Genomic DNA, 27,426 nt, shown 5'->3' with positions numbered 1-27,426 from the left:
ATCAGCATGATTGTATGGCAGGGCTGACTTGATGGGCTGAATGGCCTAGTTTCTATATTTCATGGTCTTATAGTCTTATTTATTTCAAGATTGCATTTGTTGCCACTACAACTGAAGGGTTATACTCAAGATAATTGGAACCACAGTGCTCGTGACATATGGCTAGCAACACTGCAGAGAATTTGATGCTGAAATTAGGCTCAATTATTTAAAAAAATCTAAAATTGAGTGTACATCTCCAAAACACCACTGACAATAGCATGAATGAAAGTGGATAAATATTAACAGCAACTCACTCCATTCCAAAACTTGCTAAACTGGTTATGCGTTTCATTTTTACGGGTTTGTATTGCTAATATATCCCTAGTCCTTATAATTTCAGCATTTATCTGTCCTGCGCAGATAGCAAACCATCCCAGTTCGCAGTATTATTGCAATAAAATGTTAACGCACTTTTGGTTTCATGGCTTGCACCTGGTACCAGCCATCAAGCAAAGTTTGGGACGAGGGTGCAGAAGGGTGGTGAGTGGGCCAACAAGAGAGTCGGCATGCAGGGGGCAACATGAATGGGGCAGGCAGTGTGGCAAGCAGCAAGTGGAAAATGATTCAATGCCCAATAAGAGCATAATATGAAGTAAACTGCATGGCACGTGTGCTGACAGTGGAATGAGTGCTGACGTCCCGTTTCAATGTGGGTGTAGAAGATATATTTTAACACCTTAATAACACATTTATATAATGACTATAGGAAGCAATTTCCCATTTTCAGTTTGTTGAACGAGATTTGTTGCATCTGAGCCGTGGCCTTGCTATCCTCTGCTCCCTAATTACTGTTTATGTATGTGGGCTCTGGGTGCCTTCTTCAGGGTATCATGTGGCACAAGAGATGGAAGTGCTGAGACCTTCTGGCAGACACGCCTCTGTTGCCATGTTAAAAAGCTCAGCTACACATTATTTCTGATGCTGTAAGCCCGGAATAACTATTACACTGTCGTGTTCAAGTCTCTACTCATTGGCATGGCCCAGCAGAAAGGACAGGTTGCTTCCAGCTTCATGGACAGGGACCTGAAGGTCTGGTGGACAGGGCGGTGAAGAGGATGTAAGTACTTTTAACAGCTACGGGACTTTAGGCCACCAGACACAGCCAGCTGGACATAAATTGCAGCTCAGGACAGCACTGAATCCTGGATGAAGCATGATGCCCAGCGGAGCAGGAATAACATTAATGAACTTTGGTGGTCCACAAGAGTAAGCATCAACATCTTCTCTCTCTCTGCAATCTCATAACCAAAATGTCACCAGTCACTTTAACTCTGCCACTGCACACGACTATCACAAAGACTCACAAACTACAACTCTCCCTATTACCTGCATCACATCCACTCAAAGGCCCACCCCATCCTCCCAAAGTTCTAAGCCTTCCTACTGCCTGCACATCCTACTCACTCACTGGGGATACTTCACCACCTCTCCTGCTCATGCATCATCAATAATTGCTCATCAACTTCCATCACACTCAATTCCTACTTTAGGCTCATTGTAGGAAGTACCTACTCAGAACCAGGCTGGAAAATCCAAGTTTGACAGCAGGGCAGTAGACATCAGGTCCCTCGTTCCCTGTGGGGATAGCACTTTGGATATGGTCGAGAAGAGCATTACATTCTTATGAGGATGGAGAGACCTCATTAATCAATCAGGCCACTAATCTTCATTGTGTTGTAATGGGAATTAATTAAGATTTTGCAACAAGTGTGAAACCAAAATAAGTGGTGCAGTAGACTGTGAAGAAGATTATCTCAGAATACAATAGGACCTTGGTCAGATGGGCCAATGGACTGAGGAGTGGCAGATGTGAGTTTAATTTAGATAAATGTGAGGTGACGCATTTTGGTGAGGCAAACCAGGGCAAGACTTATATACTTAACAGTAGGCACCTGGAGAGTGTTGCCATCAAAGAGACCAAGGGCACAGGTACACAGTTCCTCGAAAATGGAGCCGCAGGTAGACAGGGTGATGAAGAAGGCATTTGGCATGAATGCCTTAATTGGGCAGAACCTTGAGTATAGGAGTTAGGACATCATTTTGCGGCAGTACAGGACATTGGTGAAGCTATTTTTAGTATGCTGTGTAGAGTTCTGGTCAACTTTCGAAAGGAAAGATGTCATTAAATGAGAGTGCAGAAAAGATTTACAAGGTTGTTGCTGGGTCTGGAGAGTTTGAGTTACAGAACGAGGCTCAACAGGCTGTGTCTTTTTTCTTTGGAGTTCCAGAAGCTGAGGAGAGACATTATAAATGGTTATAAAGTCATGAGGCGCATTGTTAGGGTGAGAAGCCAGGATCTTTTTCCTCGGGTGAGGGAATCCAAAACTAGAGGGCATAGAATTAAGGTGAGAGGGAAAGATATAAAAGGGACCTGAGGGACAATATTTTCATGCAAAGGATGGGGCATGCTTGGAATAAATTGCCAAAGGAAGTGGTGGAAGCTGGTACAATTACAACATTTAAAAGGCGTCCGGATGGGTATACGAGAAAGAAGGGTCTAGAGGGTAATGGGCCAAATGCTGGCAAGTGGGACCAGATCAGATTGGGATGTCTGATTAACAAGGTGTAGAGCTGGATGAACACAGCAGTCTAAGCAGCGTCGGAGGAGTAGAAAAGCTGACATTTCGGGTCTAGCCCTTCTTCAGAAATGGGGTAGGAGAAGGGGATTCCAAAATAAGTAGGGAGGAGTGGAGGCTGATAGAAGATAGATAACGGAGAAGATAGGTGGAGAGGAGACAGACAGGTCAAAGAGATGGGGTGAAGCCAGTAAAGGTGAGTGTAAGTGGGGAGTTCAGGATGGGATAGGTCAGTCCATGGAGGACGGACGGTCAAGGGGGCAGGATGAGCCTAGTGGGTAGGAGGTGGGGGTGGGGCTTGAGGTTGGAGGAGGGGGTAGGTGGGAGGAAGGACAGGTTAGGGAGGTGGGGATGAGCTGAGCTGGTTTTGGGATGCGGTTGGGGGTGGGGAAATTTGGAAGCTTGCAAAGTCCACATTGACACCATTGGGCAGGAGGTTACCAAGCGAACTATGAGGTGCTGGTCCTGCAATCTTTGGATGGCATCATTGTCTGTTTGGTTGGTGTGGAAGAGTTGGGCCAAAGGGTTTTTTCCAGTGTTGTATGACTCTATGACCCTAAGACTCTATAACATGAGTAAGTTGATATTTTAAAAGTTGTATGGCACACTTTAGCAGGAATAAACGTTTAAAACCCAAAGGGTCCATGTTGGCAGAAATGAGTGCCAAGGAACTTTGTATACCCTAAGGTTGGTATCAAGTTAGATCAAATTAGAGTACAAATAGATTCCTGTATACAGAAGAAGAGCAATACCCAAGATATAAGATTTCTGTTTATTATACAAGAACAAAATGTAAACAACAAATGTGTATAAAAGTTTTTTTTCTGAAGAAGGGTCTCGACCCAAAACGTCAGCTTTGTTGCTCCTCTGACGCTGTTTGGCCTGCTGTGTTCATCCAGCTCTGTACCCTGTATACAGGTTTATGATTTCTTTGTACGTATTGGGCAGGTGTGGGAGGTAAATGTTGGACCAAGATCAGTGAGACAGCAGACCAAGATTGGACAGAGATGGGACAACATCTTAGACAGACTTCGATTTAGCCAGTCTGAAACTGAGATTGTTTGAATAAACTCAAAATTAACCTGCACATGTGAGTTGTCCTTGGGATTTTGTAGGGAGATTAACCACAATGATGCTGAGCTGCACTGCTCTCTACCAATGTTAACTGATTGTTAATCTGCCTAAGCTTTTGGACCATAAGACATTAGAGCTGAAATAAACCATTCAGCCTACAGAGTTACTCTTGGATAACAAATTACCCCTCTTGTTTCATGCAGGCGTTTGCAACCTTCAGTAAACCTCTGGCCAGCACCAGAGACCCTCAACTCCACCTCCATCTCTAACTCAGAGGAAGAAGTCAATTGAACCCTTAGAGGATGTAGCAGCATAGCTTTCACTTAAATCCTGATCCAGCTCAGAGACTTTCATCATGGTGGGTACACTTTATAGATCAGACTCATAAGCACAATCTGGAGAGCACCTGCCTGACATGTCTCAGCAACTGATCAAGGAAGAAATGCACTCATTCTCTGGCACCCCGAGGTTCTCTGGAGAACATGCAGCTGCTCAGCTCCAAGCAGGAGATGAACCCCTGTTTTGGCCACTAGTTACTTTGTCAAAATGTAGAGACAGGCCCAAGAACTTCAAGTAGATTTATCAGAGCTGTTCAGTAAGCTGGAACCAGCCATCAACATTCTCAGAGTCATGTTGGGTCTGGCATGTGTGCATCTATCTGTCTCCATGGACAGGCTGATGACTACCTTGGAGAGCCAAGTCCAGGACACTGAGTATCTGCATGGTCTGCACTCAATTGCTCTAACCATAGGCACTCAGTATCAGTAGCATGAGTGAGGGAATGGGTCATGGGGGTGCCTCTTTCTTTAAAAGAAACGAGGTGATTACCCATTGAGAAGAGATGCCACACACAGGACATCCATGAGCTTCTTCTCAGAGCATTCTAGAGGTGCCTGACTTCTCCGCTTTCCCCTGCCTATGATCCCAAAGCCTGCTGCAGTTCATTCTGAGGCCGATGAGCCTACGTCTAGGCATAAGATGTTTAGCGGGCCTGGGTCCTCTGAAGTATGACTGTAAGGCTTCCAAGCTAACAGGGCCAACCACAAAGTAGGCTCCCTCTACTTGGCCACAGAAGTCAGGCTTGCACTTATACTGAGGGGCAGAGGAAGAATAAAAAACTATTGAGGACACTTTGGCTAGGCTATCTCAACCTCTACACATTCCCCATCTGATTCAAAGGTTTACTCTGGGTATCAATGACTCTGGACTTTCCAAAACATTTATATTTGTATTGACTGCACATTGTGTTACATACCCAGTCCAGCAATACTTCACTCATGAGATTCATTGCTCACCCTGTGTCTTAATTGGTTTTCCTGAGATAAAGACAGACAATTAAGTCATCGGTCTACCTTCAGTTGGTGTCTTCTCTACAAGCTGACTGAGCTATTTCCTCTTTATCCTTGAGTGCATCCATGGCAATAACAATCCTGATGGAGGACTGTATCATTACAATTATTATCTTCCCGTCATAATACAATCAGTGGCGGTTGAATACACACATGACATCCTCCTGCTTTGGCAACACATTTGCTTGTAAAATCGACCATAGGGTTACAAGGGAACCTGACCTCAAGGTATTTGCCTCAAATTTTTCTGGGTATACTTTATTCCCTATGATTTCCAAATACTGCAGAAATCTTTCTGTAAACTTTTCTGGAGGTAACTTGTTCCTCCTCTATTAACTCATTGATTGTGTGAGCATTGCTTTAACAGCAGTGGGCTTTGACCTGCTGGCTGAGGATGTGTTTAGTCTGTAACCACATGTCCTGGACTCCTGCTGCCCCTTCAATATTTCTTTAATCTGAGTACTTAACGAGCAAACCTTCCAGTTGAGATTCAGTATTGGACAAAGTTGACACATTAAGGTCCAGGTTCTACTTTCATTGCCTGTTCCTACATGTCCTGGAGGCTTCTCAGCCATACCAGCTCAGTGCTTCACTCCAATCAAACTATACCATCATTTTGTTACCCTTCTTAAATGAAGCTGAGTGTATTGCACTTGTTCTCTCTGTTTAGCAGGGTGGCAATCCTTTCATAGAATCATGGAATCCCTAACCATGTGGAACCCAACCATTCAGTCCGTCGAGTCCATACCAACCTTCCAAACAGCATTCCACACAGACCCACCCCGCTACCTCAGCTCTGGAACACTGCATTTTCCATGGCTAATCCACCTAGCCTGCTCATCCCTGGATATGCTGGGCAATTTAGCATGGCCAATCCACCTAGCCTGCTCATCCCTGGATATGCTGGGCAATTTAGCATGGCCAATTCACCTAGCCTGCTCATCCCTGGATATGCTGGGCAATTTAGCATGTCCAATCCACCGAACCTGCACTTTGGCCAGTGGGAGGCAAACCACACAGACAAAGATAGAACGTGCAAAATCTACACAGACAGTTGCCCAAGGGTGGAATCTAACCCGGGTCCCTGCTTTCAATGGATTATTTATAAAAATACAAAACACAAACAATATGCTGACAAATCTCGCTTTTGGGCCCTCATCTGGATAGTTAATTGCTGCTTGTGCTATTTCCCAGTATTATTTGGTGTGCCTTTATGCAACAGTTGCAATTGACCTCATAGCTCCCGGATGAACTTATGTTTAGCCGCCTCTCCTGTCTGTCATTTAGATAGAGTCAGGATTAATAAATAAGTTGGGATCATCATTAGTCTTCCTGCTACCAATGTGTTTGGGGAATTGGACTTATAACCCCTGATATTCATCAAGACCAATGTTAGCAGTTCATCACATCTTTGGGATTGGCCCACTAGTTCCTCCCTCGTGGCAATTTTAATTGTTCTGTTAATTCTCTCTACTATTCCTGAGGATGTATGCCATTTTCCCTCTATCCCCAGCCACTTCAATGTGTCTTGCTTGATCTGCCCTGTACAGTGGCTTACTTGGTCAGACTCCACTGTGTCTGGCAGTCTCCACCAGAAAATATTTCTTTCAGTAAGGTTTTGCTGGTGCACAAAGCTGCAGGCAGCTTACATTGGAATGCATCCATCCACTTTATGGAGTTATCTACTGTATCAGACAATGCCTATTCCCCTATTTGGTGATGGACATATGTCTATCTGGATTGACCACCATAGTCTCTCCACCTTTTGTGTCACTCCCAATTCTACCTTCCTTTTCTGGGATTCTGCATTGTCTGCCAGGCACACTGCACATACTTTCACATAATCCTCTGTGTCTAGTCTCATTCCTGGCCACCATTCCCCCTGTTTTATTCTTTCCAAAGTATCATCATTTCCTAGATATCTGGCTCCATGTGCCCCATGTATTAGCTGTATTATTTCTTTCAGATACTTCCCACATGTCATTCTGAAATAATATTACCTCTATAACTCCTGTATCCTGCTCAGGTATTTCAAGTTTTTCCCTTTTATCCTTATCTTGATTACTGTCTTAATGATTGAATCTTTGTATTTTACCTCCTGTGGATCTGCAGAAGTGGTACAGACACTACTTCTCTCACCATTCCTGATTTGTAAAGATACCAGCAGTTAGCTTTCTCCCCTCTTTTTTTTACCAACTCAACTGCCTCCTTGTTGCTCTCTGACCTGACTTTTTGCCTTAGAATGTGCTTTCACCAGTGGATGAAATATTGTTACTTAATCTCTACCTCCAATATAGCTTTCAACATTGGTGTGACGATCAAATACTTCCCTTCTGCTGAGGTAAAGCTTTTACTGGCCCAAATAGTCAGGTACCTTGACAGGAGTTCCAAGTGAACATTGAGTTCAACAAGTCACAGACAGCATTGGAACTCTTGAAAATGGGAGACATGTGTTACTGCTTCCAACTTGGCATGCTAGGTATTCATTGGCTGGAGGGCATATTTGGAACCAACCCTAAATCCCTCAGCAGGGTTGCAGATCTCACAAGCTGTCCTTCTCTCTCCTTCAACCACCAAACTATACCATCCAAAACGAGTTCCTTCTTTAGGGTATATATTGACATGCATACCCCTTCAGTTTCTCAAAAGCTTTACACAATGCAAATATGTGTCATTGTCCACATTCCTAGCCAAATTTAACTTTGCTAAAAGTTTCAATTTCAGATCTATGTGACTTAATAACATGATCCACCTGGCTACCATTGTACTACTGACTGTCTCATCCTTTACTTTCCCCTATCATAGTATCCTGGTTGGGGTATGAAGGGTAGTTAAGATAATGTAATGAGTACCTCTTACTGCTCAGAAGGTGGCTAACAGTTGTCGCTCACAGGTTGAGTCCATCTTTTCCATGACCATGCGGTTTGTGGATTGGCCAAGTGGGTGGATTTATGCTCGTGGTAACGGAATCTACTTCTCTGCTGTGCCGAGAACCCTGCTTCTTGAACTCATTCTGGTTCTTTTGGAGATGAATATCTGCACTGCATCCTCCTCTAAAAATGTTTATGATTTGTAAAAGTTGTCACTTCTTTCTGTACTTGACTCTGCTATGTCTCAAGCACCTTCATCAATAGTTGCTGCAGGTTAAACAATTTCATGCTAAATGTTCTCCCTTTGGTGATTGAGCAAGGATCACCAAAATCATTGGATCCACCATCACCACACCCATTAACCAATCATTGGCCACATCAAAGGCCATACAGTGGGCTGTCATCCAATCTGGTCTCAAAACTCCATCAGTAAAATCACATTTGGTTAATATGCATTCAGTCTCAAGGGAGCACCCCTTACCCTCAATGGTTTAACTATGGCCCCCATTGCCGAGTCACCGGCAAACCCTTGCATTTGGAAGACCATGCCATTAGATAGGGTGATTTACATGGCATGGCCGAGTGGATTGCTGTTCTGGATTCTCCTGCATATACCAGCTAGTGATCCACTCTTCCCTCTGCACTCATGGACACAAGGTCCTCCACAATTCCTGACAGATTTTTGGGCATAGGTACTCAGGGTGGGAGCTGCCCCTTCGTACCTGGCTGATACCTTTCACCTTCTCCAGTCTATGAGTGAACTTCCCTCAACTGGCTCTTAAGGCTGCATTTCCTTCTACATCTCTTCCACCTTAGAATTTAACAGATTTCTGTATTCATTTTCTGAGGTGGCCTTTTCCCGTTTTTTGAGTTAAAGGGATTAAGATTAAGAGGTTAAAAGATTATTTCTTTTACTTTCACTTAAAATGCTCCTTCTGTCCAAAGTTGTGACACTTAGAACTATGAAAGATATGACTCCTTATATTTCCCTTACTGTTTCCAGGACATTGGGGCCATATTCTAGGCTTTCCTCCTTCACTTCTGCTCAGGTCCTGCTTTCTTATCCATTTAGAGCAAAGTTCATTTTCCTTAACATCCCTACCATGATGTTGTTGTCTGCCTTAAGGACAAATGCCACCTGGAGGTACAGCAGTGAGTGAACTTAGCCAGTGGTTTTGAGGCCATCCCATCCGACCAATCCAGCTTAGGGATGTCTAACGATGCTTCGAGGTGTTCAGTATTTGGTGACTCAGTTGGGGCCTGTGTGACTCTCTCTAGCAAACAAGTCACATTGTTGCTCATTATTTACACAATGGCTTTTTACATCTGAACACTTCTCCTTCTCAAGTTCATGTTTCTCCACCTCATCTCTCCTTTCTCCTTCAGTTCCTTCATCTCCCTCAATTCCATTTCTCTCCACCTGATCTGTCCCTGGTTTCACCAACAACCATTACACAGATCAATTAACGTTTTAACTTCAGCTTCTCATTCATCTAACCTTTGTTTTACTGTCTCCCATCTCCTCGAGTTGTATATTCTGATTCTTTTAATATGTCACCAACCAGGCAGCTATTTCTACTTTCATCTTCTGAGGAGACTCTCATACCCACTTATCAGCCTCGCCCACTAAGTAATAACCCTGTAAAATTTTACAGACCTATCTCTTATTAAGAGATAACTGCTTGATTACATATTTAGTCATTAACTCTGCAGCTTCAGATTTAATCAGTTGTCTACTTTCAACCTCATGAAAGACTTGCCAGATCCTGTAAGCTATTTCTGTTCCTGTGTGCTTCGAAAGTTTACTCTGGGTATCAATGACTTAAAACTTAGAATTTTCCTAAACAATTGTTCCTTCATTGACTGCTAATCATGTTACATACACAATTCAGTAATACTTCAGATATGAAATTCATCCTTCACCCTGTGCCCTAAATGCCTTGTTTCCTGAGATAGAGGCAGACAGTGGACGATCAATCCATCTTCTCCTTTCTCCTCTTTTACAGCTAACTGAGCAATCTCTTTCCTTCAGCCTCGAGTGCAGCTTGGCAGTAACTGTTCTGAACAAAAACTAAGCTGCTGGAAAAGCTCAGCAGGTCTGGCAGCATCTGTGGAGGAAAAAACAGAGTTAACGTTTCAGGTCTGGTGATCTTTCCTCAGAACTGAAAGCAGCTATTTAATAACAGTTCTGAGTTCAATGAGCATTCAGCTGAAACAGATCACTGTATTGCCATTGCCCACTGCACACTTTCTTATCAGCTTAATTCTCTGATAGCATCAATCCGTGATTGGACTGTGATTTTATCCCAGTAACTTCTCATGGATCGGAAGGATCCAACAAGTTTGTCTAGTCTCCTTCTAAACCTGTTGACCAGAAATTTTAGCCTGATCCATTGTACATTCTGTTTTACATCCTAAGTTTCCATTCACCTGGTTTGTTGCAACAGAAAAAGATTCATTCATCGGTCCTTGGTTTCACCAATAATCGTTACACAGGATCAATTATAAACAACACCATTCCTACTTATTCAATAATGTTCTACTATTGAAGTTGACTGGACAGCTAGTTTGCAAAGCAGGGTGATGCCAACAGTGTGGGTTCAATTCCCACATAGGCTGAGGTGACTGTGAAGGGATCTCTTTCTCAATCTTTCCTCTCACCTGAGATATGGTGACTTTCAGGGTAAATCACCACCAGTCACCTGTCTTTAATGAGAGAGCAGCTATTTGGCTTAATAAGACTGTAGCAACTTTGCCTTTACCATTATCTTAAACAAAACTGTACGTACATACTCACACATTGCTAACAATGAAAAACCACATAAACTACAATTTGTAACCACAGATTATCCTTTGATGTGAGATAAATTAGATGTCAAATATCCCAGTAGCCTTTGTGTTTCACTATATTAGCCTTGAAAATAAATAATCCTATATTGACTCTAATAACCTTAGCGAGTTTTGAGAAGATTCTCTAATAACCTTTAATAATTTTGGACATAATACCAGCAAATGGCAGTGGTGAGCAAAGTACTTCCCTATATTCATACCTTTAAATAGAGCAATTGGCCACAAGGTGGCATGAGTGATACTTCATTGTGAATAACCTTTCACCTTTGTAAATATATATTCACTTGCATTAACATGTCTTTCCTCGTTAAATTTTCCACAATAGGTTGTCATACCCACATGAGAGATGAGCTAGCCAAAAATCTGAAAGTAATTACAATCCCCAAACATTACTCCTAATATTTGTCCCTTTTTCTATTTTTAATAGTTTCCTCAAAGCTAGTCCCCTTTTCCCAGTTAGACACAAAATTACGTGATAAAGTGACAGCACTTATAAGGAAATTGATGGTTTTTGTTCCTTTCAAAGGGAGAACCTGTTTATCTGTCGCTTTCCCATCTTCTCTATTTGTATTCATCTTTGGTAGCGTGTTTCCCTTTTCTTGTCTGTCCATCCATTTTCTCCAATTATTTATAATTCCAGATTTTATTCTCTCCTCATCTCCATCAATACCAACTGCTCCTGTCACTCTCCAAGGATCCTAATTTATCATGTCTCTCCTTTCCTATCAATCCCTAGATGACACTTGCTTTTATCCTATGTTGCGGTTCACATTGGAACATTTACAAATTATAATGGCATTACTTAGCCACAAAATGAGGCACAAGTCTCACAAAAGAGTCGATAAGTGTCAAAACTATATTTAACTCCTATTTTGTGTTTTACTGGTCTTTATTACATTTTTTTCTCTCTGGAACTGAATCAATTAGTTTCACTCTCTTTTTATCTTTTGCTGAAGTCTGCCTACATCTCTTCCATTTTTCCTTTTTGAAGCATGGATGGAATGGTGACATACTGTTATAGGTAGCCACTTTTCCATGGAGTTCCACTTATAAACATAATTACATCTTGATGTTGCATATCGGCCAACAACATATAGGTTTGCACTGCACCATCTTACTAAAATACAAAACTATGGAAGTGCAGTATTAATCCAGTCATAACATTTATTAATGTATGGAAATATTGATTAAAATTTACACAAGTAAATATTTAGGGTTACTATATTCATTTTATACTACAGAAAATGTTTTATGTTTTCTAAATTTAAGATGATTTAAAATGTTTGAATATAAAAGTTTAAAACTTATAAGAAGATGGAAAATAAAAGATAGCAAACTATCTTTTTATTTGTTTTAAATTTGTCACAATTTTCATATTCAAGTACTTTCCCCTAATTCTCTTATATCTTTCAATAATCTCTTTGCCTTGATCGATTATGAAATAGTCCGACCAGTGAGAAGGCACTAGCGGCAGCCGTTACAAAGGAAATGGCACTTATAGCTCTGTCTGCCTGAGGAAACAAATAACAAAACATTAATATAACTGGTCAGCTATTGACAGAACACATTGATTAAATATCATATTTAACAGTAAACATGAAAGAATCATTTCAATATATCCAAAAAATTTTATGATAGAGGCGTCTACTTCAGAGCCATTTAGAAATTGACAGGCATCATTTTACAAAATGCTTGCTAATATTTCTTTGCAAATTGGCAAGCATTTTGTTCATGTATATTTTTCAATGAGATACCCATCCAAGAATAATGATCTTTTGCCAATGTTAAACTAGGCTGTTCCTTTAGTTTGTACAAATCTGAAGGTATATGAGTAAAGAACCCTAAGGAAATTGGCATCGGCAATGATTCTTACATCAATCTGAGATCTGCATCTTACATTTCTTTTCTGAAGTGAAGCGGGTACATTATATTAGAATGGTACAAAATAATTATAATTGAGATAGACTTTTAGACAAAGTTTCATACCTGATCAGACACGCCCTCACCATAACGAAGCAAAGTGACAAAATGTTCACAGTTATTTCCAAGCAAATCATACGACACTTCCTGACCAATCAGAAATTCTGCTCGCTTAACAATTTCATGCACTGGTAAAGGTGTGTGTTTGTCATCATATTTGTTATTTATTTTGAAAGTGTCTTGCCCAACAACATCTTTAAGTAGTTGCATTTTTGCCATTGCTTTCCTGCTGAAAACTGACTTTGCGCTAGTGAATGGTGCAGCTGACCCCTCCTCTGTTGAAAGAAAAGAGAGACTTAGTAAGACAGTAAGACTGCTTTTGGTTCAGGAAGAAGACCACAGGCTTCTAAGGTCACCAGTATTCTTCATATTTTAACATACTGCAACTATGATGGTAGAGCTGTTAAAAAAAAGTTATGCTTTCAATACAATTTACTGTAACAATGTAAACTTTTCCAATGTTAATACAACTATCGATCCATTCTAAATACCTGTCTATGGTCCATACAAATAACTATGTTTGCTTCAACTGTTATGAGCTCTTTGTTGCCATTTTGTAACGTTTTATAACCATCAGCTTGAGAGATTCACAGGGTGAAATCTTACATATAATCTGTGGGATCATGTTCAGGAACGACTGAGATTGGTGAGTATGGCAAATAGCCTCCTTATGGAGCACCTGCAGTAGCACAGTTCGAGGTGGTGATGGGATCCAAAATAAAGTCTTATAGTAGCCTCTTTGAAACACAGTTTTTACACACATTAAAGTTTTAGCTCAGTGGTGTCGCACCGTTGTATCTATTGTACATAAACTTGCGCAACATCTGCCCAGGGGAAGCCAGAGATGGTTTAAGCACTTGCTAAATGCTACTTGTTACTCCTAATGGGATTAGAATATCTGCTTGGTTTGAGTTTACATAATTAACAGGTGTAAGCCCTCTTGTCTTTATAATCTAAGTAAGTGAGAAATTATACATGCACTAAGTAAAAGTATAGAGGATATTAGACTGAACTCCCACAGCTGGGTCGTGCAACTTCATTTACTATTGTAGGTTTAGACAGTTCTTGCACATTCATTCATGCAGTTTCATGGAAGCACTGTTTGGATAGTAAGTTTCTTAAACAGGGTAGCGATCCTACTTAATGCGTATATGATTGGTACAAATCCATATGTTAGTACAAGACAGTAATCCTAAATAAAAGTTAGGACTAGGTAGTACAATGTTAAGAGATAGTTGGTGTACAAGGAAATTTCAAAGAGATAAAGAACAGCAGGCTGTAGTACCATGCTATTGGAGGAGATTGATGTCCTGCAACCAAATCAGGTCCTGAGAGATGGTTACTATAGAATATTATAAGCTTTCCAAAGTTTCGAGTAAGTTATGGAGACATAATGGTGGGGATGGCATTGTTCTGAGTAACATACCATATTAACACTTATTCAGGAGTAGTCTTTGATACAGAGCCAGGTCTAAACATTGCTTGCAGCATTCGACTAATAAGAATTGGAAGGTGTGAAGAAACAGAAAGGGGTTGGAAGGGTTGTTTAATTTACTTTGTCTTGTGAAAGTAAAATGTAATACAAAAATGTGGTTTTACGAATGAGCAAATAGAAATACAGTATAGTAAACGTAGAGTACTTGACAGTGAGTTAGTAAAGAGAATGATAATACAGTATCTCACAGAGTTTGAGTGAGAATGCGTTGACTTGCTCACCGAGCTGACTTGTTCTCATTCAGATGTTTTGTCACCATGCTAGATGACATCATCAGATGAAGGGGTTATTTGACCCTGCTTGGAATTTATACTGAGAGATAATGGGAACTGCAGATGCTGGAGATTCCAAGATAATAAAATGTGAGGCTGGATGAACACAGCAGGCCAAGCAGCATCTCAGGAGCACAAAAGCTGACGTTTCGGGCCTAGACCCTTCATCAGAGAGGGGGATGGGGGGAGGGAACTGGAATAAATAGGGAGAGAGGGGGAGGCGGACCGAAGATGGAGAGTAAAGAAGATAGGTGGAGAAGGTGTGGGTGGGGAGGTAGGGAGGGGATAGGTCAGTCCAGGGAAGACGGACAGGTCAAGGAGGTGGGATGAGGTTAGTAGGTAGCTGGGGGTGCGGCTTGGTAAACACTATTACTTTTATACTGTTTGGTCTATTATGGTAAGTACTGTCATATCCAGTTTGGTCTGTGTGGCTTTGTATATGGGTTCCAATTCTATATGTTTGCATTACATGCCTCTAGGAATTCCTATACGTGTCTATGTTTGGCTTGGGCTACTATGGCTACCTTGTCCTGTTTAAATTAATGACCTTCATTGTCTGAATGTACTGATATTAAGGAGAGCTCATTGCGTCATTTTGCTGCGAGCTGATGTTCATGTATTCTGATGGCTAGTTTCCTTCCTGTCTGTCCGATGTAACATTTGTCTCTGCTTTGACTCTGACTGAAGTGCCAATGTGCAACAGGCAAGGTATGACATGAAAAGGCAAGGCTCAACTTGGCATGGATTATGTGAACATTCAGGACAGCCCAAAAACAAATCAGCATTAAGAGAATCACCAAGCATTACTGAGATGTGGCCTGGTCTAATCCTCAAGCTGGGTCTCTGTTGGCACATACAAATATAATCCTGTTTAACAAGTGCTAATCCCTGTCAATTGGCATGCCGCCACGGCCTAGCGAGAATCTCATTACTCCGCTCATAAAAAGTATAAAAGGTGGTGCAAGAGGATCCTACATCAAGAAGGATCTTGCTACACTTGTTGGTCAGTTGTGCCATACACCTCCTGACAACCCATTGTCAAAATGTTTTGGCAAAGATCTGTAGCTCAGGTTGTGGATGAGGTTGTTGACTTGCTCGCTGAGCTGGCTTGTTCTCATTCAGATGTTTTGTCACCATGCTAGGTGACATCATTAGTGGAGCATTCAATGAAGCAATGTTATTCTACTCCACTTGGAATTTATACTGTTTGGTCTGTTATAGTGAGTAGTGTCATTTTCGGCTTTGATCTGTATGAGTTTGTATATGGGGTCCAATTCTACGTGTTTGTTGATTGCATTACGGGTGGAGAACCCATGCGTGTCTGTGGTTGGCTCGGGTTACTGTGGTTACCTGTGGTTAAACTGATGGCCTTCATTGTCTGAGTGTACCGACACCAAGGAGTGTTCATACTAGCATCCCTCCGATGCACTAGCAGGCCACACAGTGAGCACTGCAGAGCACATCAGCAACTAGCATTGAAATGACTGTAGCAGGGTTATATTTGTATGTGCAAACAGAGACCCAGCTTGAGGATTAGACCAGGCCACATCTCAGAGCTACTTGCTGAACTCTCTTAATGCTGATTTGTTTTTGTGTTGTCTTGAATGCTCTCATAATCAATACCAAGTTGAGCCTTGCCTCTTCGTGTCATGACTTGCCTGTTGCACATTGGCACTTCAGGCAGAGTTAAAAAGCTTTCACTACTGATGTATAGGGGCTATTTAGCACAGACATACAGAATACTTGTCAATACTCAACAGTCTGTTATTGGTGAGTGGCAATGTGGAACTGCCTTACAAACACTTGTCTGGGTATGCAGCAGCCTTTCAAAGATGGCATGGGTGCAAGAACACAGTGGTGCGTTGTTCTGGGAAGAGCCTCTGGTAAGACTGGGGAGATGTGGAGTTGCCCTTTTGACAAGCGAGGACATAGCAACAGTGCTTAGAGGATATTCTTAAGGGGTCATCAAATAAGAAGATATGGTTACAATGTAGAAACAAGAAAGGGATGGACACTCTGTTGGGACTGTATTATAGATCCCCAAGTAGCCAGTGGGTACTAGGGGAGCAGATGTGTAGAGAGTTTGCAGATACCTGTAAGAATAATAGAGTAGTATTGGTTGGAGATTTTAATTTCCCCCGTATTGACTGGGTCACCCAGAGTGTAAAAGGCCCAGATGGGGTTGAATTTGTCAAATGTTTCCGAAAAAGTTTCCTAAATCAATGTGTAGAAGGCCCTACTCGGGAGGATGCAACACTGAACCTGCTCTTAGGAAACGAGATCAAGCAAGTGACTGAAGTCTCAGTTGGAGAGCACGTCGGGTCCAGTGATCATAACTCTCTTAATTTTAACATAGTTATGGAAAAAGATAGGACAGATCCGCAGGTTAAAGTGCTGAACTGGAGCAGGTTCAATTCTAGGACCATGAGGCAGGGTCTAGCAGCGGTTGATTGGGTGAATCTGTTTGAAGGAAAAGGAACATCTGGCAATTGGGAGGCTTTTAAAAGTGTGATATCAAGAGTCCAGGGACAGAGGAGAGAATAGTGTATGTTAAGAAAATAAGGGAAACAAGAGGAGATGTTTTGGACTGCATGTGTTACCAGCGAGGACATATTTACAGCCTTAGATCACATTATGGTGGATAAATCCCTTGGGGCTAATCAATTCCATTCTCAGACATAGTGGGAGACTCAGAAAGAAATTGCGGAGGCCCTTTCAGAGATTTTTGCTTCATCTTCAGCCACTGGTGAAGTTCCAGAAGACTGGAAGGTGGCTAATGTTCCGTTGTTTAAGAAAGGTGGCAATGTCAAGCTAGCGCAGGCAACTTATTGGAGAGAATACTGAGGGACAGGATCAACCAATATTTATATAGTCAAGGTCTGATTAGGGATACTCAGTATGGATTTGTGCGCGGGAAGTCACGTCTGACAAATCTTTTAGAGTTTTCAAAAGAGGTAAACAAGGGAATAGATGAGGGAGGGCACTCACTGTTGTCTAGATGGACTTTAGTTAGGCCTTTTACAAGGACCCGCACGGCAGGCCAGTCATGAAGGTTAGGTTACGATTGTTACTTGTTTTTTACATAATTGATCTGGATGTGAATGTATAAGGCATGATTCGTAAGTTTGCGGATGATACAAAATTAGGAGATATTGTTGATAGCAAGGAAGGTTATCAAAAATTACAGAGGGATCTTGATCAGATGGGAAAGTGGGTGAAGGACTGGCAAATGCAATTCAGTACAGATAAGTGTGAGGTGTTGCATTTTGGAAAGTCAAACCAAGGTAGGGCATATACAGTAGATGGTAAAGTCCTGAGGAATGTTATTGAACAGAGGGACCCAGGAGTACATGTACATAGTTCATTGAAAGTGGCATCACAGCTGGACACGGTAGTGAAGAAGGCAATTAGCATGCTGCCCTCAATCGTGTGAGGCACTTAGTATAGGAGTTGGGATGTTGTTATGAAACAAATGTATAAGTCGTTGGTGAGACTGCACTTGGTGTACTGTGTACAGTTTTGGACATCCTTCTGTAGGAAAGATATAGTTAAACTGGAAAGTGTGCTTCGAAGATTTACGAGTATGCTGTCAGGACTAGTAGGCCTGAGTTATAGGGAGAGGTTGACCAGGATAGGACTTTTTTTCTTGGAACGTAGGCAAATGAGGCGTCACTTTATTGAGGTATATAAAATCAAGAGGGGCATAGATAGTGTTCCAGCAAAGCCCAACATAAACTGGAGGAACAACACCTCATTTTCCACTTGGACTCTGGACTCAATATTGAGTTCAATAATTTTACGGGCTAAACTCTCCCATGTCCCAGCCCCCTATCCCACAAACATAGGGGTTTAAACCCCTTATTACCACATAGCCTGCCATTGCACATCCACTGTGGTTAGTCACTAACAGCACCCATTAACAACTATTCAGTCTCCCAGTCTGATCGTTAGCAACTCCTTTGTCTGTCCAACTGTCTTTCTCTTTCTTTGGGTCCTATCCCATCGTTTACTCTCTACCCCATCACCTCTCTATTTTCTGCACATAAACTGACGTTTTCCCAGCCACCATCAGTTCTGAAGGAGGGTCACTGGACCCGAAACATTAACTCTGTGTTTGTTCCTTCACAGATGCTGCCAGGCCTGCTGGGCTTTTCCAGCAACTTTGCTTTGTTCCTGATTTACATCATCTGGAGTTCTTCCAGTTTTTACCCAGCTATGTTCTGGGGACCCACGTTCGAATTCTGCCATGGCAGATGGTGGAATTTGAATTCAATAAAAATCTGGAATTAACAATCTATTGATGACCATGAATCCATGGCTGATTGTCAGGATAAAAAACATCTGGTTCACCAATGTCTTTTAGGGAAGGAAACTGCCACCCCTACCTGATCTGGCCTACATGTGACTCCAGACCCACAGCAATGTGGTTGACTCTTAACTGCCCTCTGGGCAATTAGGGATGGGCAATAAATGCTGGCCGAGCCAGTGACACCCTCATCTTATGAATAAAAGAAGGTAAAAAAAGGTGAGAGGGGAAAGATTTAAGAAGGACCTGAGGAGCAACTTCTTCACACAGAGGGTGGTGGGTAGATGGAAGAGGCTGCCAGATAAAGTGGTTGAGGCAGGTACAATAGCAACATTTAAAAAATATTTGCATAGGTAATAGATGGGAAGGATTTAGAGGGATATGGACCAAATGCGGGTGATTGGAACTAACTGAGGGGGCATAATGGCCAGCATGGACCAGTTTGGGCCAAAGGACCTATTTCCATGCTGTATTATTCTCTGACGCTCTGACTCTAAGATGGTGCAGATAACACATGCGAGAACTCACTTGGCCTTGCAGTGACAAAACTGCCAGAAAAATTGTTGCAACTTGGAAAAACACTAAAAAAAGTAAGATTCGCCAACAGATGTCTTTTACCTGTTCTCCTACAGTTCAGTTTATTCTTTAACCTCAGTTATATCCATGCCGAAACTGAACTGTCATATCATTTTCCACTAAATTTACACCAGGTTTACAAGCCACTATCAGTCTCTTCAATTCTGCATATGAGATATTTGACCTACACTTGAATGTTGCCAAAACAAAACGCATTTCAACTCACGCATGGTCTAATTATTTCACTTCCCAAATATGTTGGAGAGACTTTGAAATATCTTCAGCACTTCCTACATTTTACTAGCCGCCTCTCAAAAAAAATCCACTACTGAAGAAGAGGTCCAACACCAGATCAGCTACAGCAGTCTTCAGTAAACTATAGCAGTAAGTATTTGAAAACAAAGACATCTGCATGTCGATAAAAGTCCGAGTGTACAGAGCAGTTGGCATCACCATATTCCTTTATAGTCGTGGGGCCTCAACTCTGTGGGTCAGTGTCACATTGGAGTACAGAAAAATCTGTCAGCAATGTCTCTGCTACATTCACCTGAATCAAAGTGGGGACCAACAAACACTTGTGTACTTTTTTAATCCGACTCTCCACACTCATTCGTGCAGAACTCCTACAAATTCAACTATGATGAACTGGTTACTGTGTTCAGTTGGCAGAAACACATCTTCCCTGCCAGGTCTTATTTCTGCAGCCTTCAAATGCCAGTGTTCTGGGAGTGACGGGTCAGAGAAGCACACTCGGAAGCTCTTCTTGAGGTGCAGATAAACTGACATTAATGACTGTCAGGAGGTTGCTACCAAAATAGTAACAACTTGTTTTTCAAGCTGCATCATGCTTTGAGTCATAACAATGTTGATAATAAGGCAGAGTAGTAGGAGAAAGAAAAAAAAACAAATCCTGAAATCAGATCCTACCACCTCTTGGACACACTGCACTATATGCACAAAGATCTGTCAGTTTAAAATTAGCCCGTTCAGTCTCATGCAGACCCATGGCAGAAAAAACATGGCTTTTGAGGACATGGGCTTTTCAAATCAAGGAACCACAATTAAGTTGAGACAGGAGAGTATGTGTGTGGTGTGGCGTGGTAGTCTAGGTAACCGCTTCGCAGAACATTCACTTTCTGCTCACGAAAAAGACCCTGAACTACCCGTTGCCTGTCACTTTAATGCACCACCCTGTTCCCTGACCAACATGTCTGTCTCTGGCTTGCTGCAGTGTTCTAGTGAAGCTCAATGCAAACTAGAAGAACATCACCTCATTTTCTGCTTGGGGACCCTACAGCCCTCTGGAATCAATATTGAGTTCAATAACTTTAGGGCCTAAACTCTCTCATGTCCCAGCCTCCTGTCCCACACACCAGGCCTTGTTACCACATAACCTGCATTACACACTACTTGTTGTTAGTCACTAACAGTCCCCATTAGCAACTACTCACCCTCCCAGATAACAAAATATGGAGCTGGATGAACATAGCAGGCCAAGCAGCATCTCAGAAGCACAAAAGCTGATGTTTCGGGCCTAGGCCCTTCATCAGAGAGCTTCTCTGATGAAGGGTCTAGGCGTGAAACGTCAGCTTTTGCGCTTCTGAGATGTTGCTTGGCCTGCTATGTTCATCCAGCTCCATATTTTGTTATCTTGGATTCTCCAGCATCTGCAGTTCCCATTATTACTCACCCTCCCAGCCTGATCATTAGCAACTCTTTGTCTGTCCAGCTGCTCTTCTCTTTCTCGAAGCACTATCCTATCATTTACTCCCTACCCCATGCCTCACCCCTTTTTTCTGTCTATAACCTGATGTTTTCCCAGCCTCTATCAGTTCTGAGGAAGGGTCACTGGACCTGAAATGTTAACTCCAGGTTTCCCCCTTTACAGATGTTGCCAGAGGTGCTGAGCTTTTTCCAGCAACTTTGTTTTTGTTACTGATATGTGTGGTATGTCCTAGTATTTAGTCAGGTCTTGGTCCTATAATGATTACACATTTATTGAGGAAACTTGTCTCACATTTTGGAGTTGACACTTGCAAGAAACTGAACAAAGACTTCAATGGGGTTATAGCTCAAGGATGGGTTGGAGTAGAATCTTATGTTAATGTATAAATTGTGTGTCTTTTTGGATCACATAGCAGATTTAAGAATCAAGACAATGTAGCATTTAAGGGCTATTTTAGGATTAGTTTTAAATCTGGAGTTTAGAACAGAGCCAATGTCAAAGTTGGCATTAATTTTTTTCTCATGCATTTATCTTACCTAAAGGTGTGACATTTATAACATAACCATCTCCCAGGTAAAGAGCCCAATGCTGATATGCAGGTCTAAATATTTCAATTAAGTCCCCAGGCTGGGGATCCCCAGAGTATTCCACACTAAAGTGGTCATTAGAAGCCATCTGAAACAGAAAACATTTTATTAGAGCTTTTATTTTAAAAAGTTCACTGAAAAATACTCTGCATAATTGATCAGAATTTTCACACATAACAACATCATTTCCTGCGAGCTGCTATTGAATAATTTTCTATCTATGTTCATAATCTGGCTCAATAACAAAAGAAAGTTTCAAGTCTAGAAAATCAAACACTTAGCAGATCATTCCCCTTAAGAAAAAGCCTGTAACAGTGAACTAGTGGTAGAGACTAATATCTGGATTGAACTCAATACTTTGTACAGATGTTGGACTGGCCTGTTGAGTGTTTGCACCATTTTCTCACTAACTAGCAGAGAAAAGGAGAAAACTGGCACAGCAACCTGACAGCTGTAGAAATGAAAGCTAATAGAAAGCTTGAATACTCTAGAAAGCTTTACAGTGACTGAGTGCTAAACAGTGATGTCTCATTAGCTAGTTAGTCTTCAGGAAATAAGAGCTAACCAGGAATGCAATGTTTCACAGAGGAAGACTAAGTTTATAAAAGGACATGCTTTATGACTCAATGACATATCTGTTTACGTATGGGCTTTGCTGTAAGGAATACTTCAATACCTAAGGTGTTTGTGCATCTAATTAATTTCTGCACTAATGAGCTGACAATTGGCTATTTAAAATGCATATGTTTTTTGTAACATTCAGGGTCAAATTATTTTGGTTTACTATAATGAATACAAAAGCTTTCTTTCAAGTCTTTGGGTGACTTGGGTCAAAGCTAACATGTATTGCCATCCCTTATTGCTGCTGAGAAGCTGAGCCATCTTTTTAACAACTGAGTGGCCAGTTTGACCTTTCAGAGGACAGTTAAGTCACTCAAAACTGTGGTTCCGGTTTCACAGGCTAGATAGGGAAAATAAATCTGCTTCATTTAAAAATGTTGGCAGTGATATGTATCGTATGAAAGATGTGAAGGTCTCGTCAGCTGGTGGTGCTGATCTATGTGATTCTTTATGGCACGGCCTATTGAATCCAATGCCAATCAGACAATGGTGCAGCCAACAGTGGGCTGTTACCAGGAATTAGGATCCAAAGACCATTATAGTGCCAAAGAGCTTGCCAACTAATGAGAGCAGTGGCTCTTATACTCAGCAGCATCACAGAGGAAGCCAAGGCTGCTAAGAACACTCAGGATCAAGGTGTAAGGTAAGTGATTTGTGGGTGAGGGTTTTCTAAGAAGATGGTATGAAAAGATCCAAAGCAAAGAGTGGTTGGGTCCCAGCTTACACCGCTTGTCCTATGTTCAGTCCCTCAATCAGGCATTGATTGTCTTTGATCAAGGCATGCCCACCCAAGCTGACGGTATTCCAGCTCAGGTTCACCCATTGGGCACACAATATGGTGATAGGCCTATCTATCTGAGTTAAGTACTGTAGTGGCAGAATGTGGCTATTAAATCGTCCTTAACTGGCCACTTAAATCTACAAAGTTTGACCTTCCTGTTTGCCCCTCACTTAATTTGAGTGGAGGTGAATAAGAGGTGGATGTAAGCAATGCCAGCATCCCATCCATTTAAGTGGCCACTTTCAGGACCGCAAAATTTTATTCATGGCTATCATTATTGAAACTAGCATTTTATCCCACGTTTTATCTACACTTAAATTTCTGAGTTGCTTGGCGAGATTTGAACTCACTACATCATCAGATGAGAACCACTGTATTGCAAACCCATTGACATAGCCATTATGTTACCATTCTGAAGTAGCTTAGTTGGTTGGCTGGTTGTGATACATAATGATGCCAATTGAATGGGTACGATTCCCACTGAGGTGGCTAAAGAGGTCTTGCATTACCAACCTTGCCCCTCACTAACTGAGGCATGGTGATCGTCAGACTGAACTCACGGCCCAGTTGTGTGTCTCAAGTGAAATAATACTCCTGAGACTGTGGTTCCTAATACTGAGAGTGGCTTGGAGATCCACTCTTTACATCACATATCTTTCTTTTGATTAGATTATATATATATTAGATTATATTCCCTACAGTGTGGAAACAGGCCCTTCGGCCCAACAAGTCCACAACGCCCTTTGAAGCATCCCACCCAGACCCATGCCCCCATAACCCCACACCCCTGAACACTGGGGAATTTAGCATGGCCAATCCACCTAGCCTGCACATCTTTGGACTGTGGGTGGAAACCGGAGCACCTGGAGGAAACCCACGCAGACACGGGGAGAATGTGCAAACTCCACGCAGACAGTCGCCCAAGGCTTTTTGTTTCCTTATTTCCATTATGTATGTTACTGTTGATTGAAATATAGCATAATATTATTTGAGCTTCTGTATTCAGAAGTGCAAATTTTCATAACAAAAGACTTGTAATATTATTCATCACAAATTCAAAACTGTACAAATCATGCCAAGCTAACTGTGACCAACTATCAATAAACTAGGTGTCTACTGAATAGGCAACTTAATATTCGTTTGTCTGTTGTTCACAACTATCCGTGTCATGTCATGGTGTCTGTTCGATCACCTGCCTTTCTGTCTCCCACCACAGTTTATCAAATGCCTTTATATGACATATTTGGGAAATGTTTATATTGGTTGCTCTAGGTATCCAAATCATTTCTGACAAATTACAATATTCAGTTAAGTACAACTCACAAGAGTGAGTTTCTAAACTTAAGGGCTAAAAGAATTTTAGGGGCAGCATGGTGGCTCAGCGGCTAGCATTGTTGCCTCACGGCGTCAGGGACCTTAGCCTTGGGAACTGTGCGTCTGTGGAGGTTGTATCTGTGTGGGTTTCTTCCGGGTGCTCTGGTTTCCTCCCACAGTCCAAAGCTGTGCAAGTTAGGTGGAATGGCCATGAAAAATTGCTTATAGTGTCCAGGGATGTGTAGGCCAGGTGGATCAGCCACGGGAGACGCAGAGTAACAGGGAAGGGAAGGTCGGTCTGGGTGGGATGCTCTTCGGAATGTCGGTAGGGACCTGATGGGCCGAACGGTCTGCTCACACACTGTCGGGATTCTATGAATTCTAATTTTTCGACATGCCTGTCACCATATAGCAAAACACAGACGACAGTTCAACTCCGTTCAATGAAAACCTATACACTGGCAATAGCGCAAAACTCAAACGTTAAAGTTGCATTTCTCGACCCTTGGGCTTCAGTTTAACGCGCTCATAATAAATATCGATGACGATTTTACAATTAAGTATTGCTGAGCGCAGAGCACTTTTCCATTTCAAAACCCGGTATTAGCTGCTCATTTTCTGTAACCGAATATGGTTTCTCGATCTTTCAGCCTGAGATTACATTTAATAAAGATCATTACGGAAGGGCTCCTCAAAATTAAACAAGATTCATAATCGTTAGTAGTCCGAATGAATCGATTAGGTGAAAGCTCATGAACGATACTTCGTCAAAACAAGTAAATGAAGCGAATGATCCAGGCGCCATTCATTAGCAGACAGCTGCAATGAAGATTATCGGTTTGCAAACAGCTCCCAGATTTATTTCCGCGTGACGAAATGCTTGGCCGAATTGCCGATGAAAGAGAACATGGCTCAGGAAACCAACTTACTCTTGTGATCTGAACATCCCGCACCACTGTTTACCGCTGGTCCCTGTACACGGGCAACAGCATTCCTGAAGTTTTAAAGCAGCCTGAACCATGTATGCAGATCAAATCAAGGATTACACCAGTGACATACTGGGGGCTGTCACTCTCAGTATTGTTATGGTAATTTTAAACGAACGTGTGAAGAATTGTCACTGCCCCGAAGTTCTTTTCCGATTTTCTGGAATTCCATTTATTCATCATGACAACAAAGGCTAAATCTGGGGATTTTCCACTTTTGTTCATATGTGTGTAATAATGTAATATAGGACGTCAGAGGTGTCACTATAGCCTCAGCAACTATTTTTAGTCTTCTATTCCAAATAAGCCCGTGTTTCTATCCTGTTAGACCAGTGCGTTTATTGGACAATCTAAACCAACCCCCGCTCACTTCGGCGTCCCGCATCAGCCTCCAGCTTCTCATTTGAGTTTACACACACTTTGAAACAGAAGTAAACATACATAACAGTGGTGTTTTATTTAAATATTAATAATAATTGTAAACACCTAAAAAGCAGAATAATAAAAAGGTTCACTCAACACCACCCTTTCTTCTTGTACTCCATTACCTCCTTTTATTGATTCTAACGCTACTTTTCTCTAACGCAAAATATTCAATGCATGTGAGCTTTTCATCCAGGTATGCTGGTGTCTCCACGAGGTCAGATACATACAGATCAACAGGCTAATACTACCAAACTGACTTGTATAAGGCAGCCAAGTTTTATGTTTTCCCATCTCAGACTGTCCATGATTAGACTGTCCACCCTTGACATCAAGGCAACATTTAAACTCGTGTGGCAACAAGGAGCTTTAGCTAAATTGAAGTCAGTGGGAATGAGGAGGAAAGCTCTCCAGCGGTTGAAGGCATACCAAGCACTGCAATTCTTCAGATGTCTCTGATTTCCCTTCACAGATGCTCCAGACTTGTGGAGCTTTTCCAGCAACATCTGTTTTTGTTCCTGATTTACAAAATCTGCAGTTCTTTTGGTTTTCTTCGGATGACGAAGCAGTTCATGCTAATATGCATCTTGACCTGCACAACATATAGGTTTAGGCTGACGAGTGATAAGTAACATGTGACCATCTCCAACATCTCATCTTGACATTCAATGCCATCGCCATTCTGAGTCTTGCACTGTCAACCTTCTGAAGATTACCGCTGACCAAAAACTAAATCGAACCAGCCTTATAAATATTGTGGCAACTACAGCAGGTCAGATTTGACAATACTAAGTGTGCAACTCACCTACAGACTATCCAAAGCCTATCCACCATCCACAAGGCACAAGTCAGCATGGTGTACTGTAAACTTGCTCTGATCAGTAGCATTAGTGATTCCTCAGACACTAAAGCAGCTAATATGCAAAAAAACCTGGACATGATTCAGGTTTGTGTTGATAAGCGGCAAGTAACGTTCGCACCACACAAATGCCAGGCCTTCTCCACCAGCAGAGAATCTAATAATTTTTCCATGACACTTATGGCATTACCAGCAACATTCAAGATGCTCAATGCCATACTGGCCAAAGCAGTTATAGAGTCATACATACAGTAATACAGCATGGAAACTGGTCCAAGCTGACCATGATGCCTACTCAGCTAGTTCCAATTGCTCGCATTTGGCAAATATCCCTCTAAAACCTTCCCATCCATGTGTCTATCCAAATGTTTTTTTAATGTTGCTATTGTACCCGCCTCAACCACTTTCTCTGGCAGCCCATTCCAAATAAACACCACTCTCTGTGTGAAGAAGTTGCCCCTCAGGTCCTTCTTATATCCTTCCCTTCTCACCTCAAACCTATGCCCTCTAGTTTTCAATTCCCTATCCCTGGGAAAAAAGATTTTATGCATTCAGCCTATCTACGCCCCTCATGATTTCCTACATCTCAATAAAGTTACCTCTCATTCTCCTACGATCCAAGGAATAAAGTCCTATCCTGGCCAACCTCTCCCTACAACTCAGGCCTACTAGTCGTGGCAACATCCTCATAAATCTTCTTTGCACACTTTCCACTCTAATTATGTCTTTCCTATGAGAG

At 41.8% G+C, this 27,426-nt stretch overlaps 1 protein-coding gene across 1 annotated transcript; it reads right to left on the bottom strand.

Annotated features, from left to right (window-relative positions):
• Positions 1–11,947: 11,947 nt before the first annotated feature.
• On the bottom strand, positions 11,948–25,591 carry plaat1 (phospholipase A and acyltransferase 1). Its single transcript, XM_048542437.1, has 4 exons — positions 25,349–25,591; positions 21,653–21,791; positions 12,748–13,016; positions 11,948–12,272 (listed from the first exon to the last, which is right to left on the bottom strand). Exons 2-4 carry the CDS (start codon positions 21,789–21,791, stop codon positions 12,171–12,173), a joined length of 510 nt encoding a protein of 169 aa, XP_048398394.1. The 5' UTR covers positions 25,349–25,591; the 3' UTR covers positions 11,948–12,170.
• Positions 25,592–27,426: the final 1,835 nt, after the last annotated feature.

The sequence above is a fragment of the Stegostoma tigrinum genome, chromosome 14 (genome assembly GCF_030684315.1).
Source record: "Stegostoma tigrinum isolate sSteTig4 chromosome 14, sSteTig4.hap1, whole genome shotgun sequence".
Classification (NCBI taxonomy): Eukaryota; Metazoa; Chordata; class Chondrichthyes; order Orectolobiformes; family Stegostomatidae; genus Stegostoma; species Stegostoma tigrinum.
This window is presented reverse-complemented; position numbering and strand designations above follow the sequence as displayed.